Source organism: Sapajus apella, unplaced genomic scaffold (genome assembly GCF_009761245.1).
Source record: "Sapajus apella isolate SASKATOON/1434 unplaced genomic scaffold, GSC_monkey_1.0 scaffold1, whole genome shotgun sequence".
NCBI lineage: Eukaryota > Metazoa > Chordata > Mammalia > Primates > Cebidae > Sapajus > Sapajus apella.
The window spans coordinates 59,657,953-59,674,010 of record NW_022436941.1 but is presented as its reverse complement, the minus strand read 5'-3'; the positions used below and the strand labels follow the sequence as shown (position 1 = coordinate 59,674,010).

General features: G+C 35.9%; 1 protein-coding gene across 8 annotated transcripts in view; it reads left to right on the top strand.

Moving 5' to 3' along the window:
• The window catches only part of ZFYVE16 (zinc finger FYVE-type containing 16), a 58,387-nt gene that overhangs the window by 39,092 nt on the left and 3,237 nt on the right, over nt 1–16,058 (top strand). For 6 of the 8 annotated variants that reach the window (XM_032277192.1, XM_032277207.1, XM_032277217.1 and 3 more), the window contains 8 exons: nt 50–274; nt 3,496–3,578; nt 4,279–4,383; nt 4,769–4,916; nt 7,166–7,246; nt 11,960–12,122; nt 13,597–13,702; nt 14,545–14,712. In XM_032277192.1, the coding sequence (XP_032133083.1) occupies nt 50–274; nt 3,496–3,578; nt 4,279–4,383; nt 4,769–4,916; nt 7,166–7,246; nt 11,960–12,122; nt 13,597–13,702; nt 14,545–14,712 (1,079 nt within the window). The remainder of the gene's footprint in view (nt 1–49; nt 275–3,495; nt 3,579–4,278; nt 4,384–4,768; nt 4,917–7,165; nt 7,247–11,959; nt 12,123–13,596; nt 13,703–14,544; nt 14,713–16,058) is intronic. The other 2 variants (XM_032277233.1, XM_032277235.1) reach the window with 2 other exon arrangements.

Genomic DNA, 16,058 nt, shown 5'->3' with positions numbered 1-16,058 from the left:
ACAGTAACGAAACAACTTAAAATCTTTTTACTAATGAATTTATTTGCAGGAAAATACATAGAAAACTTGGACAATATTACCTTTACTGAGAGTTTTCTCAGTAGCAAGGATCATGGAGGATTTCTGTTTATTACACCTACTTTTCAGAAAGTTGATGATCTCCCGTTACCAAGTAATCCTTTTCTTTGTGGAATTCTTATCCAGAAGCTTGAGATTCCCTGGGCAAAGGTTTTTCCTATGCGTTTAATGTTGAGATTGGGTGCAGAATATAAAGGTAAGTTTTAGAGTCATAAGTTAAATTGCATATTTTCAAATATACTGAATGTAAAATAAGAATTTCAGGGAATCATTAAATCAATTTTAGTGGATTAATGGAACTACAGTTGTTCTGCTGTGCTTTTAAAGTTCTAATACAACTCTCTTCTACCAGGTTCGTCTAGATAACTGTGGTATGTCTTCAAGTTTCTGGATGTTCATAAGTTATTTTATTACCTAAAACTTTTCTTCTCAAATTTGAGAACAAAACAGAAAACAGTACAGATCGAATGTGCTATATCTGAAATGTATTGGATCCGTTTTTTGGATTTTTGACTTTTTCAGATTTTGGAATATTCACAGAATACATACCAGTTGAGCATCCCAAATCCAAAATCTGAAATGCTCCAGTGAGCATTTCTTTCAAACATCAAGTTGGCATTCAAAAAAGTTACAGGCCAGACATGGTGGCTCACACCTATAATCCCAGCACTTTGGGAGACCAAGGTGGGCGGATCACTTGAGGTCAGGAGTTCAAGAACAGCCTGGCCAATGTGGTAAAACCCTGTCTCTACTAAAAATACAAAAATTAGCCAGGCAAGGTGGCAGACACCTATAATCCCAGCTACTTGGGAGACTGAGGCAGGAGAATTACTTGAACCCAGGAGGCAGATTTGCAGTGAGCGGAGATCGTGCCACTTCGTCCCAGCCTGGGTAACAGAGCAAGACTCTCTCTCTCAAAAAAAAAAAAAAAAGTTACAGATTTTAGAGCATTTTGGATTTTAGGTTTTCAGATTTGGGATGTTCAACATGTGTTAATTACTTTTGTTAAAATTTTCTTAAAAGTATGTACTGTTGGGAGTTGTTATGTTGCCTATGTATTAAGAACATAAATCATTGCCTCTCTCAATTTTTGTATGTCATAAAGCCAAACATAAAGGATTTTTGGGTTAGCAGTGCTGTTGTTTTCAGTTACTGACCAAAATTAAAAGCTAACTATTTTTAGAGAAGGAAGTACTTAAAAATTGTAGTGTTTTTCTAAGCTTGATTATTCTTATTTTTATATTCTGATGTTTATCTGTCAAAAGTGACATTGCCTGTATCATTTATGTATATGTGCATGTATGTATATTATCTACCCTTGACACAATGGGTGATTCTAAAGCTGTTGTGATATTTATATATATGGTTCTTTCTGAATTAGAATTATTTCTAATGTTAAACTTTTTTGAATTCCCACCATATCTTTTATCTCTGACTTTTGTCAAGAAATAATATATTTATTGCATTTGAAGTACATCACATCTAATGAACTTTTTAGACATTTGATTCTAATACAATTTGGTAGAGATTTTCTTGGCGGAAAATTAAATATTGAGAAGCTATAAAAATGGTGATTACTATTTCTGAATAGACGAAGTGAGAGAAGGGATAATTTATTTGGCAAATTTTATTAAACTGTGATTTTTGTGGATGGGGATTCCTTACCATTCAGGATTTACATACATGATGCTATTAACTTGTGGGAAAAATAACAAAATTTAATTTGCATCTCAGGTTTTGTACTGTGTGAACCAAAGAGCTTAAGAAAGATTAGGGCAAGAAACTAGCTAATCAAATTATTATGGAACGTGTTTGTAAGTATGGCCAGTATTTTGACCAGTAGCACTTCTAGATAGTAAGTCTGGTTTTCTCACACTGAAGGTTGGAGAATCCTGGAGCAATACAAAGGACTTCTCATAAATCACAGGGATTGGAACTACAAAGCTTTGATAAGCTTTTTAGTAGTAATGAGGGGAAACTGTCAGTTATACATAGAAGTTAATTCACCTTAGGTCTTTTCTGAATTATTTCTGTTCTGCTGGATTTTACATAGACTGCCACTTTGACATTATTGGTGTCTATGTCTTTCTAGATGTGAACTTGTGTGTGTGTGTGTGTGTGTGTGTGTGTGTGTTTATTTTGTTACAGAGGTAATGTACATTTGAATAAGCTAATGCGAAAGTTAAAGTCCCAGGAATAAAGAAAATAACTGTCTCAAAATAGTAATTTTATTTATTTTTTTTATTTTTATTTTTTGAGATGGAGTCTTGCTCTGTAGCCCAGGCTGGAGTGCAGTGGCATGATCTCAGCTCACTGCAACCTCCTCCTTCCAGGTTCAAGAGATTCTCCTGCCTCAGCCTCCTGAGTAGCTGAGATTACAGGCACCCACTACCATGCCTGGCTAATTTTTGTGTTTTCAGTAGAGACAGGGTTTCTCCATGTTGATCAGGCTGGTCTTGAACTCCTGACCTCAGGTGATCTGCCCAACGTGGCCTTCCCTTTTTGTTTATTGGTTTCCCTGACTCATCTGTATACTTCTTTTATCATGCTGAACCAAGAACTTTAAAGTTTGCTACCATTCATAAATTAGCACAATTGAATATTAATTATATATGCCTTAAAAGTCTTTAGTTCTTTGTATTTCTCTTTAAACTATCAGAAATTTATAGAATTCTAACCAACTATCATAATTTTTCACCCTCTATAATTTTGCAGAAACAAGATATATAATGAAAAGATGAAATACTTTGGAATCAGACAAGCCTAGTTTCAAACCTATTTCACCAATTATTAACTTAGTCACTTTGAGCAAGTTGATTAATTTCTGTGTCTCAACTTTCTCATTTATGAAATAGTGTAGACACACTTACTCATTAGGTTGTAGTTGAATTTAAGATAATGCATGTATAGTTTCCAGTTTCAATGTAGCATCTTGTAGATACATAGATACACAGTAAGTGTTAATATTATCTCTTGGCTGGGTGTGGTGGCCATGCCTGCAATCCCAGCACTTTGGGAGGCCAAGTTGGGCAGATCACCTGAGGTCAGGAGTTCAAGACCAGCCTGGCCAAAATGGTGAAACCCTATCTCTACTAAAAATACAAAAATTAGCTAGATGTGGTGGCGCATGCCTGTAATCCCGGCTACTTGGGAGACTGAGGCAGGAGGATTGCTTGAACCCGGGAGGCAGAGGTTGCAGTGAGTCGAGATCCCACCACTGCGCTCCAGCCTGGGCAACAGAATAAGACCCTGTCTCAAAAAGAGAAAAAAGAAATCTCTCACTTTCCCCTGAGAACTGATTGGGTGATATTCATACCTAATGTTTGTTTGTAAAATGAGAATTGAATATAATAAATTAAATAATTTGGTTTTTGTTGTTGTTGTTAATAGTAACCAGTTTTCCTTTCTCATGTATAGCATATCCTGCTCCTCTAACAAGTATCAGAGACCGAAAACCTCTTTTTGGAGAAATAGGACACACTATTATGAACTTACTTGTGGTGAGTAATTGAACTATTTTATTAGGTGTTTTTATACTGTTATTTTCAAACTTTATTTAGCAAATTTTACACATTTATATTTGCCTACTTTAATTTGCCATGTTTAGTATAATGACCATTCATTTAAAATAAATCCTAATTATTTTAACATATTAGTGCTCAGTTTTTGATGAATTGCTTTTTAGAACATACTGTCTCCTCATGTATGTTGTGTACCTGATTCTAATTGCCTTTTGATTCACTCTCCTGCAGTTAGTTCTTGGATATTTAGGTAATGTAGAACCTCTACACAGACCTCTTAAAGTTGTTGAAACTTTTGTAAATGTGTTAGTAGAGTCAGTCAGTCTTGTGATTTTGAGCTAATTATGGCCTTAGTTTCCTCATTTATAATAGGAAGTGTTGGATTAGATGATATCTAAAGTTCTCTTCCATCTATAATTTTTGTAATTTTGTGTTTCTCTGTTACCTTAGAAAAGTATTTCAGTGGACTCACTTTTATTTATACATGCATAGTTTGAAGAGCTTTTCTATTTTGGAAGTTCTGTAACTAAAAAGAGGAGATACCCTAAATACTACAAAATTTTTCTTGAGAATGATATTCGTTATTACTGATGTAGAGAAGGATTTCTTGAAAAAGGATTTAATGGATGGGAAAATGCTCATGGATAGTAGTTTATGGTAATGGGATTATTTTATGCAGGACCTTCGAAATTACCAGTATACTTTGCATAATATAGATGACCTATTGATTCATATGGAAATGGGAAAAAGCAGCATAAAAATACCACGAAAAAAGTACAGCGATGTAAGTATAATTATTGTATTCAAATGACAATTATTGAACATTAGAGTTCCTTAGAATTATGTCACATTAAATTTTTTATTTTGAATTAGACTATCTATTGTATTATGGCAACAATAAATATTGTTTTTGAAATCCTAGAATTTGTTTACTAGTAAATAATCTATTTCATTGTGTTTCTTCTTTTTTTCCTTACTGTTTTATTGAGGTGATTACTGTTCAACTGAAGTGATTTTATTTTAAAACATTTGTTTCTATCACATTCCCAGGGAGTTGTTCAGACCAAAGCTTGATAATTATGAAGTTGGTCAGGAACGTGGCTCTTAGAATAAGCATACAATGTTAAAAGTGTTTCTAGACAAATGTTGTTGTTTTTGTTTTTATTCAGGTAATGAAAGTACTAAATTCTTCTAATGAGCATGTCATTAGCATTGGAGCTAGTTTCAGTACAGAAGCAGATTCTCATCTAGTCTGTATACAGAATGATGGAATGTATCAAACACAGGCCAACAGTGCCACTGGCCATCCTAGAAAAGGTGAGCATCATGGTTCAATTAATAGAGTTCCTTTCAAAGGGGAAATAAATGTATATTTACTTATTTGCTGAATTGTTGGTGATAAAACAGTATGCTTTGAAATTTTAGCTACATAACAGATTTAAAAATTGTTTCTAATTTTTGTTTTTCTCTTGGGCTACATTAGGCTTACAGACTTGGAAGACTATATGCCTTTTGACATATTTAGGTTTCATGTATCCCATAGAGTGGGAGTCTTTCTTGGAATAATTTCTTTCTGAAATAAGATATTTCTTTTCACATTTGTTCACCCTCTGCTCCAACAACTGTTAGTTGGGGGAGCACAGGGTGATAAGGATAAGAATGATTTATAAAACATAACAAGCAGCATGTATGAATGATATTACTCTCAGCTATGGCTGAATGGCTTCAGTGATTGCTCTGATTACCAAACCCTTGCAGTAGAAGGCCTAACAAATTGAAAGTTAAATGGAAGCATTTCATAAAATTAATACATTATTATAGGATAACATACCTAGAATAATCTGACATTCTGGTTGCTAATAAAATTTTTTCCTCTGCTTATAAAGGTAATATATACTTATTTGTAGTAAGCTTAGAAAATGCATTTTGAAAAGTTGTAAAAAAGTGCCAAGATATGGTCACTATTGACATTTTACTGTATTTCCTTCTGATATTATATATAATATAATGTATATTATATTAATATATGTTAAATAGATGATTTTATACCAGATATTTATACTTTTATATTATACTTTATTACTTAACATATTGGCATTTTTGCCATTAAAATTTAACAACTCTTGAGTATTCATTTGTTGAATAGGTATATTTTTATGTGGTAAAATTAAAAAGGTATAAATGTTTATAGTGAAAAATCTCCTTTCCTCCCTTGACCATCCAGCCATCCCTACAGGCAACCAAACCAATATTATCAGTTCTTATATATCCTTTAAGAGGCATTTTTTGCTTTAATGTATATTCAAGAAACACACACATACACATCTATCTCTTCCACTTTTTTAGAGAAGTCATAGTATTTTTCCATTCTTACCTTGCTTTTTTGTTGTTGTTAATACACTTTGGAGATTAATCTATGTTTGTATATAAAGAGCTTTCATATTCTACAGAACTTTCCATTTTATATGTTATGCATTCTTTAACTGTTCCTTATTGATGGACATAAGTTGTTACCAATCCTTAGGGGCTGTTTATAAAAATGGTACAGTGAATGGCTTTGTATACATTTGAACCTATCTATAAGATAAATTCCTAGAAGTAGAATTGGTGTGTCAAAGGATACATTTACTTGAAATTTTAGTAGAAAATTGCCAAGTTAGGGCTCCATAAAGACTGTTCTTTTTTGTGCTCTCACCAGTAGTGAATGTTTGATTTCCTACACTCTCACTAATACAGGCACAAACATTTAAAACAGTTTAATAGTCCATTAATTATTAATAACATTAAATTATTTTATTATTTATTTTATTTACTTTTTTTTTGAGACAGAGTCTTGCTCTGTTGCCCAGGCTGGAGCACAGTGGTGTGATCTCAGCTTACTGGAACCTCCGCCTCCCAGGTTCCAGCAGTTTTACCTCAGCCTACTCAGTAGCTGGGATTACAGGCACTTGCTATAATTTTTTTATTTTTAGTAGAGATGTGGTTTCACCATGTTGGCCAGGCTGGTCTTGAACTCCTGACCTCAGGTGATCTGCCCTCTCGGACTCCCCAAGTGCTGGGATTACAGGCGTGAGCCACTGTGCCTGGATGCATTAAATTATTTTAATATAATATTGTATCTTAATTTTTTAAAAGTTTTCTAATGTAAGTTGTGGTATAACATTTATTGAGTACTTCAAATGTGCATATCCACATCCTGCACTTAACAAATATGTAATATAAAAATGAGCAGTTTAGGCTGGGCGTGGTGGCTCAAGCCTGTAATCCCAGCACTTTGGGAGGCCGAGGCGGGTGGATCATGAGGTCAAGAGATCGAGACCATCCTGGTCAACATGGTGAAACCCCGTCTCTACTAAAAATACAAAACATTAGCTGGGCGTGGTGGTACATGCCTGTAATCCCAGCTACTCAGGAGGCTGAGGCAAGAGAATTGCCTGAACCCAGGAGGCGGAGGTTGCGGTGATCCATTGCACTCCAGCCTGGGTAACAAGAATGAAACTCCGTCTCAAAAAAAAAAAAAAAAAATGAGCAGTTTAAAACAAATAATTCTTGTATTTCTTGATCAGTGACAGGTGCAAGTTTTGTGGTATTCAATGGAGCTCTGAAAACATCATCAGGATTTCTTGCTAAGTCCAGCATAGTTGAAGGTATGAGTTTCATTTTTAATGTTGTTTTAATGTAGTTATTTTTCTGCAACCTTTTAAAAATACATTTGATACTTACAAAAGAACATATGTAAGTTATAAAGCACAGTGCCACAAACTTCTATGAATTCATCAACCAGCACAAGAACTAGAAGACTTATCTCTCTCTTCCGCCTCTCCCCAAGAATTAGTGACTGGACTGAATACTGTGTTTATCATTCTCTTGCTTAATTGTTTTTTACTTTGTATATACGTCTGCCTAAACAACATATTGTTTGTGCTTATTTAGGAGATATATAAAATTGAAATCATTCTTCACATAGTCATATGGAACTCCCTATTTTCATACAATATGAGTTTCTAAAATTTATGCATGTTATTTCTTACAACTATAGTTTATTCCTTTTAAATGCTGTTAAATAGTTTGTGAATGCATTACAACATATTTATTTCCTGATCATGAACTTCTGGGTTGTTTCTATTCTAAGAATATATTCTAGAGTTTCCCTAGAAACTTCACAAATTCGTTGTACCAATTTATATTACCATCAGAATATATAAAATTTATGATTGGTTTACATTTTTCCAAATGTGATTTTATCAGACTGCTTAATTTGTGTCAATCCTGTAGGTATCTCTGAATATAGTCATAATTAGCATATCCCTAATTATTAATAAGCACAGCATCCTGTTACATATTTATTGGACATGCATGTTGCCTCTTCTATGAAATGTCTGTTCATTTCTTTTGCCCATTTTTCTATTGGATTGTGTGTCTTTTTCTAATTGATTTGTAGTTACACAATTTTATGTATTTTTATTCCTTCTCTACCATTTTTAGTGTCTTTTTAAATAGAAGTTCTCATTTCAATACAGTATAATTTATGACTCTTTTATAGCTAATGTCTTTTATTTAAGAAATCTATCATATAGTTTAGAAAGGTATTCTCTTATGTTGTCTTTGAAGATTTAAAGTTTTGCCTTTCACACTTAAGTCCTTAATTTATCTGGAATTTAATTTTGTGTGTAGTGTGAGGTAGAGAAATCCAGTGACTTTTTTTGTCATTTGAATAGGGGTTGATCTACCATCAGATATTGAATTGTCCCTTTGCCCTAGTAATCTTTAATGCTGTGTCTGTCACATGGCACGTTTTATTTCCATGAAAATCTGTTTCTGGGCTATGTTCTTAGCTTTTGTTGTGTTTTAGTCAGTTTGTTTAACTCTGTACTGATACCATACTATTTTATTGTTTTTGTAAACATTTTCACTTTTACTATGAAAAAATGAAGCATGTATAAAAGTAAAAAAGTATAATATGATAAATGTTAATGGAACCATCACCCACCTTTGACAGTTATCAATTTATAATCTACCTACTTTATCCATACTCCTTACCTACTCTTCCCATTGGTTTATTGTTATTATATCATTTCATTCACAAATAATACATGTTTCTAAAAGAAAAAGTAGTTTTTCAGAAACATAACCACAAAACTACAGGTTGAACATTCCAAATCAAAAAATGTGAAATGCTTCAAAATCCTAAACTCTTTGAGTGCTGGCATGACTCTCAATAGAAGTGCCCATTGGAGCATGCCAGATTTCACATTTCAATTTCAGATGCTCAACTGTTAAGTATATAATGCAGATACTCCAAAATCCAAAGAAAATCTGGAATCTGAAACACTTCTGGTCCTACACACTTCAGATAAGGGATATTCAACCTGTATTATCACACATAAATATTTTATCAATAATACCTGTATATCCAATCAGTAGTCACATTACCCCCATTTTCTTAGTCAGTATCCAAATAAGATCCAATCACTGCAATTGATTGTCTACTCTTTTAATTATGTCTGTTTTCAGTATTTTTTGTGATTACTTCTTCTGAATCAGTTTGGGCTGCCATAACAAAATACAAGAGATTGAGTAGCTTAAAAAACATTTATGTTTTTCACAATTCTAGAGGCTAGAAGTTCAAGATAAAGGTGCCAACAGGGTTGGTTTCTGGTGAGGCTTGTCTCCTGGGCTTGAGGGTGGCTGTATCCTTACATGGCCTTTTCTCTGTGTGCACTCTCAGAAAGAGAGTGAGCTCCAGTATCTCTTCTTCTTATAAGAACACCAGTCCTAGGCTGGGCACTTTGGTTCATGCCTGTAATCTGAGCACTTTGGGAGGCTGAGGCAGGTGGATCATTTGAGGTCAGGAGTTCAAGACCAGCCTTGCCAACGTGGTGAAACCCCATCTCTACTAAAAATACAAAAATTAGCCAGGCATGGTGGTGGGCGCCTGTGATCCCAGCTACTTGGGAGGCTCAGGTAGGAGAATTGCATGAACCTGGGAGGCATAGGTTGCAGTCAGCTGAGATTGTGCCATTGCACTCCAGCCTGGGCAACAGAGCAACACCTCGTCTCAAACAAAAAAACAAAAAAAACACCAGTCCTTTCAGATTAAGGCCTCACCTTTATGACTTAATTTAGCTTTAGTTATCTCCTTAAAGGCCCAACTCCAAATACAGTTACATTTGGGGGTTAGGGCTTCAACATATGAATTCTGGGGAAACACAATTCTATCCATAACATTTAGATTTTCTAATTCTTTTAAAATCAATTATGGTAGTATGTGGCTTTCTAAGTGTATTAGTCCAATTTCATACTGCTATAAAGAACTGCCTGAGATACTACTTAGCCCAGGGCCTTGTGGCTAGGCTGGTTCTCTCCTTTCTAATCAGAGGCTTCTGCTGGGAACATGCTCCACCAGATCAGGCCAAGAAGCATCCAGCCTTGATCCCCCCTCTTTGTATTTATTGGAACTGGAGGTAGTGGAGTGGTCCTGTATCTCTTGCGTCTGGTATTGTTCAATCCGGATGTTTGTTGGGACAGAAAGAATAACCCAGAGCCCTGGAACAAACTGGGTCCCAATGATCAATACAAGTTCTACTCAGTGAATGTGGATTACAGCAAACTGAAGAAAGAACATCTGGATTTCTAAATGAAATGTTTCACTATAAAGCTGCTTTAAAATGAAGGTCTTCCAGAGGCCATCCACACAGTTTTCTACTTAACCAGGAAATATTTCTTCTCTAAATGCATGAAATCATGTTGATGTAATCTATTGCAGATTACACTAATTAATAAATAAATGAAACTTGAAAAAAAATAACCACCTGAGAGTGGGTAATTTATAAAGGAAACAGGTTTAATTGACTCACAGTTTAGCACGACTGGGGAGGGTTCAGGAAACTTAAAGTCGTGGTGGAAGGTGAAGGGGAAGCAAGGCACCTTCTTCACAAGGCAGCTGGAAGGAGAAGTGCCAAGTTAATGGGGAAGAGTTGGTTATAAAACCATCAGATCTTGTGAGAACTCACTTGCTATCATTAGAACAGCATGGGGGAAACTGCCCCCATGATCCATTTACATCCACCTGGTCTTTCCCTTGACTTGTGGGGACTATGGGGATTACAATTTAAAATGAGATTTGGGTGGGGACACAAGGCTTAACCATATTATTCTGCCCCTGGCCCCTCCCAGATCACATGTCCTCAGATTTCAAAACACAATCATGCCTTTGCAGCAGTCTCCCAAAGTCTTAACTCATTCCAGCATTAATGCAAAAGTCAAAGTCCAAAATCTAGTCCGAGACAAGGCAAGTCCCTTCTGCCTATGAGCTTGTAAAATCAAGAGCAAGTTAGTTACTTCCTAGATACATTTGGGGGACAGGCATTGGGTAAATACATGTATGTTAAATGTGAGAAATTGGCTCAAATGAAGGGGCTACAGGCCCCATGCAAGTCTGAAATCCATCAGGGCAGTCAAATCTTACATCTCTGAAATGATCTCGTTTGATTCCAGTCTCACATCCAGGTCATTTTGATGCAAAAGGTGGGCTCCTATGGCCTTGGGCAGTTCCAACCCTGTGGCTTTGCAGGGTAAAGCCTCTCCCAGCCCCTTTCATGGGCTGGTGTTGAGTGTCTGCCATTTTTTCAAGCACACAGTGCAAGCTGTTGGTGGATCTGTCATTCTGGGGTCTGGAGGATGGTGGCCCTCTTCTTACAGCTCCACTAGGCAGTGCCCCAGTGGGGACTCTTTGTGGGGGCTCCAACCCCACATTTCCCTTCTGCACTGCCATAGCAGAGGTTCTCCATGAGGGCTCCACCCTTTCAGCAAACTTCTGCCTGGGCATCCAGGTATTTCTATACATCCTCTGAAATCTAGGCGGAGGTTCCCAAACCTAATTTCTTGACTTTTGTACACCTACAGGCTCAACACCACCTGTAAGTCACTTGGGAATAATTTCCTCAGGTGACCCACTAAGCTTACCTGAGTTCTCTGCCTGGAGATAACTGTGAGCTTATCTCTTCAGATTCCCTTTAGGGATCTCAGTATTGCACTGCCTAGTGCAATAACCTAAAAACAGTTATCTCATATATTTTTTTTTAGTCTTATGGTTGGTTGTCCTGAAAGGGCTTTTTGGTACCAGTTATTTCATCATCACCAGAAGCAGAAATTCTCATCTTTGTTTTTAACCTTAAAAAAAAATCTTAACTTTGCTAAATACTTGTCTTATTTCTTAGTGGAAAACAACCATTAAGATGATTAGCAAATAATTTAAAACTTGTACCTTATACAGAACATATTTTGATAGCAAATTTTATGGCTTAGATATACACATTGGTATTTGGCAAAAGAAATGTGAAACTTACTCTCATTTCTAGATGGCTTAATGGTACAAATAACTCCAGAGACCATGAATGGCTTGCGGCTAGCTTTACGAGAGCAGAAAGACTTTAAAATTACATGTGGGAAAGTTGATGCAGTAGACCTGAGAGAATACGTGGATATTTGCTGGGTAGATTCCGAAGAAAAAGGAAACAAAGGGTAGGAATTTTTTTTATTCTAAAATATAATTGATTTGAAGGAAAGGGAAGGATTAAAACATTGCATTAATAAAATTAAATATTTTGTGAATGAATATAGACTTACACCATTTTTTTTAAATGCTTATACTCGAATTAGTGAATACAATCTGTTTTACAAACATGTGCCTAACTAGCCTCATGAGTTGTGGTGTGGTTTTTGGACTAGGATGGTCTATTTGGGAGGGGCTCGATGATGAAACATCCGTTGTGTAGCAGCATGGGCTTGATGCCAGGGCTGAGAAAAGCAAGACACTTTTTCTGTCAGATGGTACCTATTCTTGTCATATAAGTAAAAGATTCCTTTGGATGATATATACTGTATTATTTTGATTCACTATTAATACAAACAACTGGATTTAATAATATATACCTTAGAGGCCTTACAGATTATTACTGCCACTCCTTCCTCTCTTCAGTTACTTTTTTCTTTTTTTGAGATTGGCTAAGGGGTCTGGAGCAAAGAAGGAAGAAGAGGGCTGAAGGATTCCAAAATAGAGTTTTTGAATTAATGAGACAGCTTTTCTACTAGGAGGTTTTTTCTTTTCTTTTCTTTTCTTTTTTTTTTTTTGAGACGGAGTTTCGCTCTCGTTACCCAGGCTGGAGTGCAATGGCGCCGTCTCGGCTCACCGCAACCTCCGCCTCCTGGGTTCAGGCAATTCTCCTGCCTCAGCCTCCTGAGTAGCTGGGATTACAGGCACATGCCACCATGCCCAGCTGATTTTTTGTATTTTTAGTAGAGACGGGGTTTCACCATGTTGACCAGGATGGTCTCGATCTCTTGACCTTGTGATCCACCCGCCTCGGCCTCCCAAAGTGCTGGGATTACAGGCATGAGCCACCGCGCCCAGCCCTACTAGGAGGTTTTTTCTAAGGGTTTTTTGTTTTGTTGTTTATGAGATAGAGTCTCACTCTGTAATCCAGGTTGGAGTGCAATGGCGTGGTCTTGGCTCACTGCCACCTCCGCCTCCTGGGTTCAAACAATTCTCCTGTCTCAGCCTCCCGAGTAGCTGGGACTACAGGCGTGTGCCACCACACCCAGCTAATTTTTGTATTTTTAGTAGAGATGGAGTTTCATTATGCTGGCCAGGCTGATCTTGAACTTCTGACTTCGTGATCTGCCCACCTTGGCCTCCCAAAGTGCTGGGATTACAGGCGTGAGCCACCACACATGGCTATCTAAGGTATTTTAAACTTCAGGTCTGAATTGAACATATGAGAAAGGAGATATAATTTATTGATGGAACAAAAAAAGATTACTACACAATCAAGAAATCTTGGTAAATGAATATGAACTACAGATTTAATTATTTTGTGTATAATTGAAATACCTTCTTTTATATTTTTTCCCTCATTTCATCTGTTCAAATCTAATGATTTATTTCAAAAAGCACATTGGTGCTAATAATTCTATTTTATTATGTTTTATTTGGTAGTGTTATCAGTTCAGTGGATGGAATATCATTACAGGGATTTCCAAGTGAAAAAATAAAACTGGAAGCAGATTTTGAAAGTGATGAGAAGATTGTAAAATGTAGTGAGGTAACTAACAAAGAAGTTTCCTTCCTTTTACATGCTGTGTTTCAATATGTTTTTGTTCTTTGAATTTGGAGATTATGCATACTCAACCTCTAAATATGTATGTGAAGCTTATACTTTTTATGCTACACTTTGAGACACGCACATTTCCACCCCAGACTTTTATACACCAGAATTGGATTTCCATAGGGTTAGTTCAGGCTGTCAAATGGTGGTACTGCCTCCCAGCTAACAGTTAAGTGTTGGCAGCATTGCCATCTTTGGACTGTGTTATGTTATTTGACCATATTTTCCTTTTCCTCATATTTTACAAAAAATAAGATATTTTATTGTCATTAATTTATAATCAGCATTCACATATGAAAGTTATTTTTTTATGTTCCAATTTTTTTTTAAATTAGAGGATACAAAACTATAGACTCCCAATTCCTTAGTCTACCACCTTATTCCCCCTCACATTTATTTCTTAAGCATTCTTTGTGATTTTATTACATGTACAAAATAGAACCTACAGAGAATATAGACACAATGGAATATCATTTGTTTTATCTTACCTTCATATAGATGTTCTTACAGGATACACTTGTACTGTTTTAAAAAGGCTTTCCTTGCTACAAACTAACTTTAGGCACAAATAGCTGAGCCATTTCCATATTTACCATAACCTTTGGTTTTATGTTTTTACTAATAATACAGATCAAGCTATTGATACAGAATTCTCACAACTAATGATTTTCGTGGCACTTTACATTGGAATCTAATTAAAGTTGAAAGCAGCAATTGTTGCATTTAAAAGTTACTTTTAATCTTAATCATGACTTGTTTCCTAATTAAATACATTTCAGGTGTTCTACTTTCTAAAGGACCAGGATTTATCTATTTTATCAACTTCTTATCAGTTTGCAAAAGAAATAGCCATGGCTTGTAGTGCTGCGCTGTGCCCTCACCTGAAAACTCTAAAGAGTAATGGGATGAATAAAATTGGACTCAGAGTTTCCATTGACACTGATATGGTGAGGTGTGCTTTTGTGATGTATTTTTGAAATGAATGTATTGCATATTAAAATAATCAAGTTTCTCTCCAACCTTTTATTTTGGGATGAAAGAAGTGAATGAAAATTTGTTGAGCATTAAATGTGTGCTATACACTTCACATACAGTATCTGTATTAATCTCCATAACAAGGGTCAGCAAACTTTTTGTAAAAAGACAGACAGTAACTATTTTGGACAGTGTGTAGGCAGTATGGTTCTTTCACAACTACTCTACACTACCATTATATTGGGAAAGCAGCCATTCAAAGTAGGTAGATAAATGAGTGTGGTGTGTTCCAGAGAAATTTTGTTTACCCCGTGGGGCCAAATTTGGCCTGCAGGCCATAGTTTGCTGAACCTTGCGCGTGACTACCCTGCCTTATAGATAGATTTTTAAATTTACTTATTCTGACTAGATTCTATATGTACCTGATTTAAAATCTTAAAACCTAAAAGTGTATATATACCAGGACCACCTCACTGAACATTTCCACATAGCAGCATTCACACTGTATTCTATGTAACTGGTGGATTCTGGAGATAATAACTCCACACTACAGTGTAAATGGTTCCCAGAGAGGTGTATAAAGGCAACAGCCTTGGAAATATCTTTCCTACTGTTGACATCAACCGATCAGTTCACCTCCATACTTCCTTTATCCTCCTTCTCTGGCCAATCAGTGTTACTCAAGAATTCTTAGTATTCTTTGTGATTTTATGCATGTACAACCAAATACATGTGCATCCTCCTTTTTCATCTCCCCTCTTTTACATATTTTTTACCTCTTTAATATATCCTAAAGATATTAATACTAGTATATATTCTTTTTAACAGTGGCATAGTAGTTGATTATATAAATGTACCATAATTTAACTAGTTATCCATGCATGTTTGATATATGTCAATAGACATTTAGGTTGTCCACAATATTTTGCTTTTATATAAGTGTAAATATATCTATAAAAAAATTCTGAATAGAATTGCCAGGCCTGAGTATATATATTCAATAGATATTACCATATTATCCCAAATAGAGATTATGCCAATTTATATATATTTCCTCCAGCAATATGTGAGAGCTCTTCCCCTCCAAACCCTCACATCCTGTTTTTGAGACACAGTCTTGCTCTGTCACCCAGTCTGCAGTGCAGTGGCACAATCTCAGCTCACTGCAGCCTCTGCCTCCTGGGTTCAAGCAATTCTCCTGCCTTAGCTTCCTGAGTAGCTGGGACTATGGGCACACTCCACCACACCCGACTAATTTTTGTGTAGAGATGGGGTTTCACCATGTTGGCTGGACTGGTCTTGAACTCTTGACCTCGTG